A 13,329-nucleotide genomic window follows, 5' to 3' on the forward strand; every position below is an offset into this window, starting at 1 on the left:
ACTGTTTAACCTCTCATAAATTAAAGTCCTGTGATGATCTAAAGCTATTTTTTTTGGCCAGAATTGCTTTTCCAGGACAACATACATGCCAACACAAAAGAGCTATAACTTCAGTTGTAACCAATTACTCTGAAAATAGTTAATAACAGCCTGGAGCAAGGAAAAAACCCCCTTGTTTTTACTAATTGGGATTTTTTTCTTTCTTTTTATTAAAAAAAAACAACAAAAAACCCCAAAAAACCCCCTTGTTTTATGTCTTAAGCTAAGTAGTGAGACAAAGAGTTGCAATGATCTTTCCAGAAGAAAGGTGTATGTAAATTTAAACCAGTATTTCATTCCTCCTTTGTCTCAGAATTTAGAGATTTTAGACCAAGAAGGATGGACAAAAACACGATCTGGCTATAGTATAATAAGGTATTTAGGTTGAAGTCAGCAAGAGCCAGCGTAGTGGAGAGGTGATTAAAAAAAAAAAAATTCATTTTGTATGTAATAAAGCTTTAGTACTTACAGCTGTCCTCTTCTTCAGTAATACACTTCACAACATAACAGGCATAGATGAAGCCTGCCAGCTGAAACAAAATGTAATAGTGTTAGATGTAAGACTGATACTGCAGAGAAACAAGAGATGGCTTTAGAAAAGCGACTACAGAAACAACAAAATTCAGCAGACTTTCTTTGAGGAGGTAAAGATATTTCTCCACAACAGTTTAATAATTTTAATTAGAAATAAGGGAATTCTGCATCTTTCTTGAAAAACACATCCTTCAATAAAACTCCAAAAAATTGATCAAAATTTTTCCAATACCTAGTTAACTTCTTTTCAATCACTGAAAAAATACAAAAATGGATGAATTTTTGGATGGATGAGCTTTTAGGTACTGAAAATGTAAATATTTCTGTCAAAATCAGATTTGCTACCCAACAAAACCTGGTCCTCTAGCAGAACTTTTTTTAAAATCAGAACCGTGCCAACTAAATCAAGAACAAATTCAGTGCACTTGTAAACCAGCTTTATAATGATATTTTATCAGTTGAAATTATGGCTGTGGATTAATAGAACTTGTTCCAATATCTGCAGTAGTCCCCAGGCCTCATTACAAGTCACTTTGGATCTTCCTGGATGTGTTTATATCAGCATCTCACACAGCAGCTGGCAAATTTGTATCTTGTTCCCTTCAATCCTCTCTGCAGAGCATGCCCAGAATTGAATTGTAAACAGGAGCAATGGGATTTAAAGAAAATGAAAATCTGGAGTACTTATTGAAGTACCACCTGAAAAAAATGATAATAAAAAAGGAATAAATGGCCAATATCAAACATGCAACAGGCCAAGTATCACGTGAGTCAGCTGCTGGTCCCTCCAGCAACTTCTGTTGTTGCTAAGTTAGACCAGAAGTAAAAGAACAAATACTGGAGCAGCAACACGTGTCACATGTGGCCTGCTTTACCCAGCTTCCTTTTGTGTAGGTCTGGAGAGTTTTCTCTGCTCCAATAAAAGAAATCGTTTTTCATCCTTTAGCTCATCACTGAAGTTTGCATGGTAGGATGTCTAAAGAATTCCAGTTATTTGATCTCTGTGTAGTGAAAAGTGAGCTGTGCTGCCAAAATGTGTTATTCTGCACAGGCCACCTCACAGAGATTATTTTCATGAGCTGTAAAACCATCTGTACACTTTGGGAATTTGTTATTTATATGGATAACAAAAATGCCTAGAGGCTTCAGCCAGGAGTGAGCTCTATGTGAATGGTGCAAAACCCATAATCTCCGGCTGAAGGAGATGATGATCTTAACTTCAGTTTGAGTAATCAGTGGGTTGGACAGTAAAAGAAGTGAAATTTGAGAGACCATGTATTATGAATGCTGGTTAGTGAAAATGGATTTTTTTCTTGTTAATCCAAGGCATATGTACAATCACTGCAATATTGTGGGTTCATAGAGCTCTTAATATTACCCATATATAAATTAAATGCAAACAAATCCATTCTCTTTTGTAGTGCCTTTATACCTGAGGCAGTGACTACGCCTAGTTTTTTCCAGCTCCTACACAGATATTCCTGGAATTTCTGTCAATTTTCCATGTAGAAAGCTACCTATACCCACAAATACAACCTTCTAATATCTGTATATGCTGGAGATGGCAAAAGGGGAAAAAAAAAGGTCAGCCTGAAGGCTTTCCTTAAAAAAAAAAAAACCAAGACTTGATTTGGAGATCACACTGAAGCCAGCATATGTGTTGTCTGCTCACAGTTTAAATTCTTGTTGGAAGCCCAGAAGCTGCATTACAACAGAACCAAACCATTAATTTTGTCATTTATTATAAATCTGCCTTACAGTGCTGCTGGGAAGATTTTACACCTGGGAAGGATGAAATATTCACTGCTGGACACAAAGAAGGCGCTGTACCAAGAAGCGGCATTCAGCTAATATCAGCATTTCATCTCTCCTTTATTGGATCCCTCCTCCCTTTTGTTTCTTGGCTTCAAGACAGAGGGCTAATTTGCTCCACTGACTTATGCCCTGCATAACCCCATTGACTTAAATGACATTACTTGAGGTTTAATTCAGCAACGAATTAGGCCCAGAAAGGTTGTTCATAAATGATTCCATTCTTGGATGTGAACCTTGGCTTAATAGTTTCTCTGTTCTCTTTTTACAGACCATCAGATCCAAGATAGCTGAATAGTTTCATCTCTAGCAGGCTCCTATGCTAATCCTTTTCTTGCAGTTCAATACTTTACTGTCTTGTCAACCACCACAAGTTCATGTGTTATTAACTGAACTTATCTTACAAAGAACAGCAAACAAAATGTATCACAAATGGTGTTTACAACTGATCTTTTAATTGTGTTCAGTTACATTGCTTAAATCTCTAGGGAACTCCTTTGATATATAAGCAAATCCTACCGCATTTCATCAGATGAGCTGGTTGATTAAAAGAATGCCTTAAAGCTCAAATTGTTCTGATCTAAGCATGAATGTCAGGGTTTCTTCCCATGAGATAATCAGAGTTCATAAAAGAAACCTCCCCTACTCCCCTTCTCCCCTTCTCTCACATTTAACCAACTCTTTGCTTGGTAAACATAATCATTTTGTTCTTATTTGAATCTCACATTAGTTTTTTCTTCTGTGTCTCTCTCTTTTTTTTTTCTTAACCAAGTAATTTATCAGTTCTCAAACAGTGACAGTCATTCAAGTTTACCCTCTAATTGCATCAGCAGCAGTGGGCACACACCGCAAGCTGAGGCTCAGAACCAAAAGTGGCAGTTTTCACTTTGATGATACTCAATGACCTGAGCCCATGGTAACTGTAGAGATCTCCAAGATAGAGGTCAGGAACATGTCTCCTTCCCTGTGGACTTGGACTTATAAGAAGGGTACAGCTCATCTATGCAGATAGCCAAGATTTCTTGGGGTCTTTGGTCAACTAAAATTTTTATTGAATTCCCACGTGGATTGATGGGTCTCCCTAAATTTACTACCTTTGTTGCAGTACAAGGCTTTAACCTTTTCTCTCTAACAAAAACAAACCACAATATACCTTATATCACAAAAAATACCCCCAAACCCCCCAAAAATCCGAACAAAACAGTGAATCACTCCTCATCCTGGAGAAGAATATGGGAGAAGAAACAAAACCCAAACCAAAGCAAATAATTGAAGTTAGTCACATCACTTAAAGGGAAGTCCTCAAACACAGCACTGCTCAATGCAGTATGAGAATTACACAGAGCAGAGTCTTCCTGATTCAGTATCTCCAAAAGATTTTTGTCATACATGAGAAGGAAGGAAATGAGTCCTCAGAGATTAAGAGGAGAAGGAGCCTGACTGTCTCAGAAAATCAGTTTAAAACTGGGAAAGTTAGCTTGAAAAATCTTGTTGCTTTGCATTCCCTACCTATTTTTTTTTAATTAACTGAGCTTTGTTTTTTTGTAAACCATGCAGTGATAAAAATAAATAGGTGCAATAAGTGGAAGATCATTTCTGGGTCCCAGACCCATCAAGCTTAGGTGTCTACATCTGTCCCACTCACATTTTAATTCTGTAGTATGGGCCTCTAGAGAAGGAGCCATTAGCAACATTCCTGCTCATTTATACATAGAGTGATTAGTGAATGCATGTTTTTATGAACCTCATTTTCTGCACCTTGAAAAAATCTGCTCTTTACAACTTTCCCTGATATGTCCATATGAGAGTATAAATGAATACTGCTCTTTCTAAGAGTGACACATTTTCCAGCCTGCACCAGCTCCCTGGGTGTACTTTGACGGCATCTGATGACCTTAATTTTAGAAACAATGATGTCAAACACTTAATAATTTTGTGGGGTGTTTTTAGTTTTTTGGGTTTTTTTTTGTTTGTTTTTAATATATAAGCATGTTGATAGAACCATTTTCCTTCTGCCAAGAAAAAAAAAAAGAAGACAGGCAAAGCCTAAAATAAATCACCAATAAAACAGCATTACTAAAGCTTTGGTAATAAGATTATCTACAAAATGAAGTTAATGCACTTTATTGCCTTATCATAACTGTATAAGGAAAACAGAAAACTAGAATATTCCCACCTAAGTCAATGATGTCCCCTTACACCTCTAAAGACTCTTGGCAGAGCCTGAGTCACTGTGAGTGTACTCCCAGACTTGCTCAAAATGTCAAGTGCTCTGATCAAACTCAATCAGGATCAGTATTGATTAAAATTCTGTCTTGCTATTTTTTCCCACTTCTTTCATGGAGATGAATGTTTTTATGCACTGCAAAGAGCATCAGATTTGGAAAAAAGGCTATCATATAAAAAACCATAATTTTTGGTCAAGGTTCCCACACTTCCCTCTTCTAAAGCAATATCTATATAGGTAATTACTACAAGTTATGTTTATTAAGCTGGGAAATTGAAACAAAAGAAGGATGGCAAGGAGGAAACAAAAACTAAAAGCGGATCTAATTGGGATAGGGTGGTGAGGAGCAGGCTTGAGATGAGGATTAATGAATTAAGGGTTGTGGAAATAATACATAGTCTTTGTTTCATTGAATGAATATGTTTTTAACCTAGAACCATACTTGGTCTAGTGAAATGGACCTTAGACTTAAAACCCACATGCTTATTGTGTTTTCCTATGGAAAAATGTTTCAGTATCTCTGAAACAGCTAAGGCTTGTGCATTTACTTTTCATTATTAGGTTTTTGCAGGTGTCTGTGAACACTGCTTTGAAGACCTAAGGAGAATATGGGCTAGTTCAATCAATAATATGGCAGAAATACATGGATGTAATTCTGGCCCTGGGAATGCTATATTGCAAAGCTGTGATGTTACACATCCAGCCATGTGCAAATTAATTGCATTTCTTAAGCTTGCACTGGTCTGCACACATAAAACCTTTGTAGTGATGTGCATTTAAGGGGCAATGTTTCTTTAAAATGGATTTTTGGAGTCTGGAGATATATTGCTATATATATATACACACACACACACACACATTATGAGCAACTGAAGAACTGGAGAATTACTGTCTAGAAAGCTTCCAGTGTATTGATTCTCAGAAGAATCATACTCATTATTTAGCAGGAAAGGTGAGGCAGAGACCTTTCTCTCAATATCTGTAGATTTAAGTCAGTGTCACGGGGGTTCTAAAGCTGCCCCCCTGCAAAAACCCTTTCAAGCTTGATTTCACTGCCTTCAGCAGTGCTGCATCAGTGAGTGAACATCATTGCTGGGGTTTGATATAAAACTCAAGCTGCGTTCCATGGAAACTACTCTGTTGAGGTATGCTTTTATTTGTGCTTACATTTAACATTATGAGAACCCTGTCATGCCTCCAAATTTAAATCTCTTTCATCATAGAAGGAGAGAACAGGAAAACTATTGGTATAAGGACAGACTCCTGATAGGGAAGGTAGACTGTGTGGCCTTGCTGTCATTTTTTACAGAATTAACTATCTATGTACTGTCCAGAAAAAAGATTTCATTACTACGGCCAAGTAGCTTTATTCTGTACAACAAAATAATGACTTAAAAGAGCTAATGTCAAACTGACATGTCCATAAAAATATCTAGTGGGCACTTATGAAATTTAAAAGCAAGCCGAAATTATAATTTCTTAGCCTGTGTAGTCATCAAATTATTTTTATTTCCTCTCTTGAGAAAACTCAGCCCCACAAGTTTTTGTTTTTTTCTTTTTAGTAGACACAGTAAAACCATGAATCACAAATTCAGATAAGTCTAGGCACATTGGAAAAGAGAAGTGTGATAAAAATTGCATTCATTTCAACTAGTGCATCATAATCTTTTTTTTATATCAGCTGTCTAGAAGGTGCTTAGCATAAAATCTTCCTTTATTTCTCAGTGGACTCTTCAGTTTTCTGGAGATTTCATTTTTGTATAATCATTTGAAGATCCCCATGGAGACCTGCTGGAAAGCTTTAGTTTGAAATGCTGCTGGGTGCTTGAGAGCAGTTTTATCTTGTTCAGGGTTCCCTGAGCATCTTCCCTGGCAAGCTTCTGCACCTGATGAATTGAAGAGACTACAGGGGCACTGAAAACCACAGCACTGTGGCTTGTCACAAAAAAAGCAGTGCAAACCTTTAACAACAGTAGAAAGCAAGAGATACTTACCTGTTTTGTAGCTGTATTACAGACATTTAGCTTGACCCAAATTTCCAGAAAGTTTAAACTTTAGCGAGAGTTTTCTGCAATTTTGACCTAAAACTTTCTACAAGTCTTCACTCTTCCTAGGATTTCAGAGTGATTTATGCTTTTGATAGCCACATGTTATTTGGCACTTTTCCATGATTTCATCTCACAGCTAAAGAGTAGCGTGTCCTTCTTTTCCTGCCTCAGACTTGAAAGGTAACCTAAAATACAGGGGCTACCAGCTCACATGAGGCAGATGTGGGGATCAACTCCTGCTGACCTCTGTGTTAGCTGAACTGTGGAGTATCCTGTAGATTCAGGCTTAACACTGAACTTCATATTCTTGCTCCCACAGGTGAAATGCCCAAGCCAGGATTCTGCTGTACTCCCTCAAGCAGCTGAGACAGGCTCATCTCATTGGACAGAGGGTGGGCTCACCTGTGCAGATCCTCAGGTGAAGCTTAGAGTAAGGATGAGGCTGAGAGGCCAGGAACAAATTCCCCACCTGCATTCAGCAGGTACTAGGTGCAACTCAAATGTGCATTGCTCAGTGCAGGCTGAAGGCATTAGTGATGCCAAAAATATGTTAAACCTGGACAAATTTCAATTTTATATTTTCTGCTTTTGTGAATTTTTTCCACTTTACATCTTCATTAAGGTCAGAGGAGATTTTTGTTTACATATTTTTGTCAATTCCATCCAATCCAAGCGTATGGGAAGTCCTGAAGATGGAAAAGTCTATTGCTCCGTTTCCTCTTATGGTGTAGCTCTGTAGCCCAACTTGTCATTGTGAGAATAGAGTTTTGATTGTACAGGGGTCAAGTGTGTGTTGTGTGTGGTGCCTGCTCTTCACATAAAAATTATTTAGCCATTAAAGCTGTGTAGATTGCACAAAAAAATATCATTTATCTTTAAACAAAACTGCCTCTGTCCTCTTGGCAGGAAAAAAACCCCAACAAAGAATGAATTAAACAAACAAAAAAACAAAGTTAAAGGTTTTAAAATACTCATCAACCAGTTTTTTCTGTAAATAGTAATAATGGGTTATTAAAGCAAAAGTGTATACGTGTCTTTATGGGGCCTTTGTTCTGAAGGTTTTATAGCATGATAACTTCTATGAAAAAAAACTTTGGACCTTTGCCTCCTCTTGTCTTCTGGGAAAGCTTTGGAATGGTTTAATCATCTGGCTTTGGTATCTTACTGCCTTTGGCAGCAGTAGCTTTTCTTATCATTATGTGTAACTCTGTGTCACCTTTTTCAGACAGCCACAGGATTAGGATAAGAAAAATTGGTTCTTTATGCTGCAGATCTAACAAAGCCACAGACTCCTTGCAGCCCATTGAATGAATGTCTAGCATTTTAAATTGAACTCTGCTAGAAGAGACAGTTGATTATCAATGCTACTCACTCTTTTGAGGAGCTGTTGAAAAAAAAATAATTGTGCAGATTGTGTAGGGGAAAATATTTTGAAGGTAAAAGAGAGCTTTGAATTTCTGATAAACAAACACATATGAGGGTTTCTGTTCAGTGAAAATTCATCCCTCCATGTTGAAGCACCCATATGGCAAATAAACTTCATTGCTTTGAGTGTGAACACCGGGCCTTTGGATCTGGGAAACAGAAATATTCACAAGACAGTGAGTAGAAGATGAGAAGGATGTGTTGTGTCTGCCAGTTTCTCAGGACTGTGGCCAACCACGAAAGCTGTATAGAGTAAAAGTTCAGAAAGAAAGCACAGGTAATTTTCTCTTCTCCAACATCACATGTTAGATTAAATTAGATCATTGCTGTCACACAAATGACAAGAACCAGAACATTTCATCAGGGGTAAGAGACTTTTCAGTAACAGCCAACTCTTTCTCTGGGATGATACTTATTTTCCCTGTGATGAATTGCTGTTTATTTGAAGGCTCTGATGATGGTCCCAGGGTCAGCAAACTTCGTGGAACGTGACAGCTTTTTGCACTGCACTGACTTCATGGTGGTGGTTATGTTGTAGCAGCCTAATAATGCTGTGATCAAAGTGTTCCTACAACAGCTGGTGATGGTGGTGCTGACAAGGCAGACGGATGCACGGTATGCAAAGTGCACAGCTCAGCTGAAGCAGCTCTTCAGCAGCCTGAATAGTCAGGCTCATTACTTTAACATACAGAGAGAAAAACAAATAAGGCATGCACAGGAACAGCTCTAAAGAGTGTGATCAAGATGAATAGGGCTTGAACTTATGAAACCTGAATGCTGATGGATTATCAAAATACAGTAATACGTATTCAGCAGCTCAGTGGAAATTATGGACTAACAGCAGAGGAATTGACAGATCTCTTTGACAGTGCCAGCAGCAGCAGAGCTGCCAGGAAGGTGACTGTCAGGTGGAGGCTCTGCCTGAGCCCCCTGGCTGTTCATGCCTGTGTGCAATATGGAAAAGTGGGATACCTGACAGGACAGCCTCTGTCTCTGGCAATGCATATAAGGAAGATGAGGATGAATGAACTTATCCTAACTGAATAACTCCCTTAAGCCTCCCTTAACTCATGCTCTGGAGTAAAGAAATAGAGGTATCTCAGGAAAGCACAAAGCATAGGGTGCTCCACATCATTCCATCTCCTTAGAGTCCATACATTTAGCAAATGCACTGCTCAGCACAAACATTTTGCTCCAGGTGCACAATATAACAGCAGCAAGTGTCAGGAGGGGTTTCAAAGTCAAAAAAACCTCTTCCTGTGGTGTCTAATGTTTAAAGTAACTGAACTCAGCTAATATTTCAATGCTATTTTTCCTCTCAGCATTAGCCTACTGCAGGCTTTTTCCACCTTTGAAAACTACAATAAAATATATGTTTTAGGGCTACCTTTTCCATTCAGCAAAATCAGCTAAGCAGGCTTCAAAAAGCAAATGCCAAAGCGCTTTGTGAAAACCCTTCCTGCAGAAGGAGAACCACTGGAGAGTTTAAATGAATATCACACCATGCAGCCTAGGCTGGTACAAAGAGAGATTATGCTCTAGAGGCTCCAAGCAGAACAACAGATTGAATTCCGTGGTCAAAGGCACCTTTCCCCTTACAGAGTTTCTGCTTAAGGGCAGGGGATCACTCTCTTGTTTATTCAGCATGAAAAATAGTGATCTCCTTGCTCCGAACGGAAATAGTTTGAAGGCAGACACCCCAGTCACCACCTGGGGTGGCAGAATACATATGAATACATTCTGCAAGACGTGTGACCAAAAAAAAAATTGATCCTTTTGGCTGAAGATTCCAGTAACATCATATCACATGAGGCATTTCGGGGGAATGACGAATTACAAAGAGAGAACATTCTCGGAAAGGCCATGTCCTCAGAGTCTGTGCCTCATTGCAGAGAGTTAAGTGGATGAGTTATATCTCTGACAGTTTATGGACCTTGTTAATATAATGCAGTACCTGGGACTGTGCCAGCCATGGTGATCAAGGAAGTCTGAATTAGACTTCTGCCATCATCAGACATCAGATGCCCATTTGAAAATAAATGTTTCATCTGAACTGGGCACGTTTCTCTCTAAAGCAGTGGTCACCAGCTTGAAGCTCTGAAGACCTGTGTGGCTCTCAGCAACACGGCACACATCTCTTCCCTAGGTTTCAGTAACAGGCTGTTTAACGTGCTGAAGCAGAAGCTGCTTGGAAGGAAGAGCACAAGTGGCAGCAGTACTTTGACATGTTAGTCTTTATGAAAAATGTGAGGTTTGTGTTTTCTTTAACCCACATGTGGCGCAGGCTGCAGCTCTGTCACCTGTTCCAGGCATGGGTCACTCAGGGCAGCCCATCTAGTGGCAGATTAGGTTGCCTTGTCCCCAGCAGGAGAGGTGAAGGAAAGCTTCTGCACTAACAGAGAAGGCCATTCCTCATCAAGCCTCCACACTGGCAATGGACTGCATGGTGTGAGAGGAAAAGCCACAGACCTTTTCCTTCTACTCTGACAACTGCACACAAGCAGCCACCATGCTGGTACAGCAGCTGTGTTTCTTCTTTGTCCCTGAAAATACTCTGCTATTCTTGCCTCCAGAAAGTCCCAGTTCTGTGATGCAGACCCCTAACATGAATATCAAAACAACACAATCAATCATGTTTTAGTCTTTTTTTTTTTTTTTCTCACAAGATCTATAACATAGAGATAAAGGTGCCTGTTTTTCCAGGGCACTGCAAAGTTCCAGTAAATGTTATGACTTTTGGTTGCAGTTTTTGCATTGAAGGCATGAAAAGTGCTACAGCTACATATACTATTCTATGTTGTTATTTGTCTATAATAATACTCTGTGCAGAATATAAGCAATGTGTTAATGCTTTATTTTTAATGTTGTTTTTATTTAATTTGTGTATTACAGCTGTTCATTGCATCACTTCTTTTGCAATTTCCTGTCAAAAATACATATTTAGTAGACAGAAATTTGGTGTTGACTTGAACAGATGCACCAAGTCTTTGAAAAATGAAACACAATGTTATTTTCTACTGAAGGTTAGAGAAAAAAAATATTTTTAGATGTTTGGTTCCTCTACTTCACCAGTTCATTGCCAGAATGGTAAAATATTTCATCTGGCTGTATTGACATGGCAGAATAAAGGGTAGAAGGATAATTTAATTGAAGAGCCGTGAGAGAACACAGCACAGCACTGTGCAATGAGATCCATAGCCATCTTTGCTGACCACTGAGCTGTGCAGCTGCATGGCAGCAATAAATATAGGGTAAAGTTTTAGTGAGGGGTTTTCTGCCCCCTGGTTTCTTATATACCCAAAATAAGTGGAAAAATTTAAATTGAAATCTTTAGAAGTTAATTTCAATGGAAATCTTTAGAAGAGTTTTAGGGAAAGTGTGCATAAAGTTGAGTCAGTCTCCTCAAAAGAAGGAAAAGAAATTCTGCTGTCAGAGGTCAATTCTAGTCCTGTTTCCAATTCAAAAGCTTTGATCTGAGATGTTTTGTATGATCAAAACATTTTCAAATATTTTCAAATATCAAGATACTTGATGCGAGTCAGCAGCAAAGTTGTATGTACTAGGAAACATCAGGAGAATATTCCAAAGGAAGAAGAAAAACATTATTTGCAGTATAATGTACTGGAGGGCTGCTTAGAGTGCGTTGTCAGAGGGGAAAGAAGAGTGCCAGCACAGATGAAAAGAGGACCAGGTACTCAAGTGCACGCAGGCATGCTGACCTACCTTTCATTGGTATTTTTCCCTGGTGCCCTAATAAATTTCATAAACACAGATTTATTTGGTTTTTCACATTTAGGGCAGTAAAATACTAGTACTACCTTTTGAATAGAAGATACTTGGAAGTTCTTGGAAAATGAATAACAGTATTAGTGAGCAAAAAATCATGAATCTGTTGGAGCATAAGATTGCAGCATGAACCCAGAAATGTACAGGTATAACACAGAAGGTATGAAAGTCCATTGGAAGGCCAGAGACATTGCAGAATAAATTCAGATCTATAGAAAATGGAGGAAAACCCCCCAGATATTTTATGCCAAGACAAAAGAAACAGCAGCCAATAGTCCAGTGAACAGGAACTGGAGTGGCAGCAGTTTTTAGAGATAAAAGATTTGCAAGGTTTGACATATGAATGTGCTACCCAAATAAAATAGATCCTTTGCTTGGTTGTCTGTGAACCAGAGTAGATACAGGTCCAATAAGCAGGTCTCTGTTTCCCAAAAACCTGAACCATATCAAAAACATTAATAATACTAAAGAAATAGGTTAAAATTATGTTGAAAATGCCAAAAGCCTTCACACACAAAATTCATTAGGGCAAAAAAACCCACCAATTTCCAAAAGTATTGCAAGTAGTGTCTAAATCACAACTTTAGCTAAAGAGCTCTAATCTGATGGTCTTGGTCCCTTTGCTTGAATTACTGGGGGCTTGGATGGGACAAGCACAGCTCCTGCTTAGCATGTGTATCCAGATATTTTTTCCTGTGGAAACTTTGGGATCACAAAGCAGAAGATAAGTGAGCTCAGTCTGGGCATATGAGAGTGGAGATCTTTCTTTTACAAACTTCACAGTCCTTTGTTCAGATTTGCAGAGGCCTGCTGTTCCTCTGCAATGAAAACGAAATTTGCAGAGGCAGGTGGCTGCTTATGTGCCCAGAAAGTCTGTGTGCTCACAATTTTTTTCTGAAAACTCTGCAAAATTGTCAGTGAAGACATAATTCCACAACAAGGTGTTAGACTTCATGCTTAATATATGCCTAATTAGTAAGTGCTTGCCTCTGAATTTCACAGAGGTCTTCAGCATGCAGCAATGTAGACATGAAGAAAGATTTTATAGGAGTGGGCAGCAAACAGATGTGAAGCCCTACTGGTATTCAGAGACAAGTTAGTTGCACAATTCATGAAGATGTCTATTTTATCTGGAGGATGGCATGTAGAACAAAAGCCTGCCTTGAGATCCTTTAGCTTCTCATACTGATCAATCAGCCAAGCCACCTCATTCAACTCCAACACAGAATGGCTCCTGGATAGTCAGACAGGAATGTTCCCTTAGCAAAGTAGCTAAACAGATTGTGTGGTTATTTAAAAGGAAACTCTGAGTCCAAACAAGAGTTGTCTTCTTAACAGTGGTACAATACATCCTGATTTTCAAATTATTATTTTAAGTCAACACTCGAGGAAGGATTTTGAAACAATGGAGAAGGTTCAAAGAAGAGGTCTGAGAGTGATTAGAGGGCTAGGAGGAGG

At 38.6% G+C, this 13,329-nt stretch overlaps 1 protein-coding gene across 1 annotated transcript in view; it reads right to left on the minus strand.

Annotated features, from left to right (window-relative positions):
* NKAIN2 (sodium/potassium transporting ATPase interacting 2) overlaps window positions 1-13,329 on the minus strand; it is a 516,822-nt gene that overhangs the window by 24,793 nt on the left and 478,700 nt on the right. Inside the window, exon 5 of the mRNA XM_059842179.1 lies at window positions 509-569. Within this exon, the coding sequence (XP_059698162.1) occupies window positions 509-569 (61 nt within the window). The remainder of the gene's footprint in view (window positions 1-508; window positions 570-13,329) is intronic.

Source organism: Haemorhous mexicanus, chromosome 3 (genome assembly GCF_027477595.1).
Source record: "Haemorhous mexicanus isolate bHaeMex1 chromosome 3, bHaeMex1.pri, whole genome shotgun sequence".
Taxonomy (NCBI): Eukaryota; Metazoa; Chordata; class Aves; order Passeriformes; family Fringillidae; genus Haemorhous; species Haemorhous mexicanus.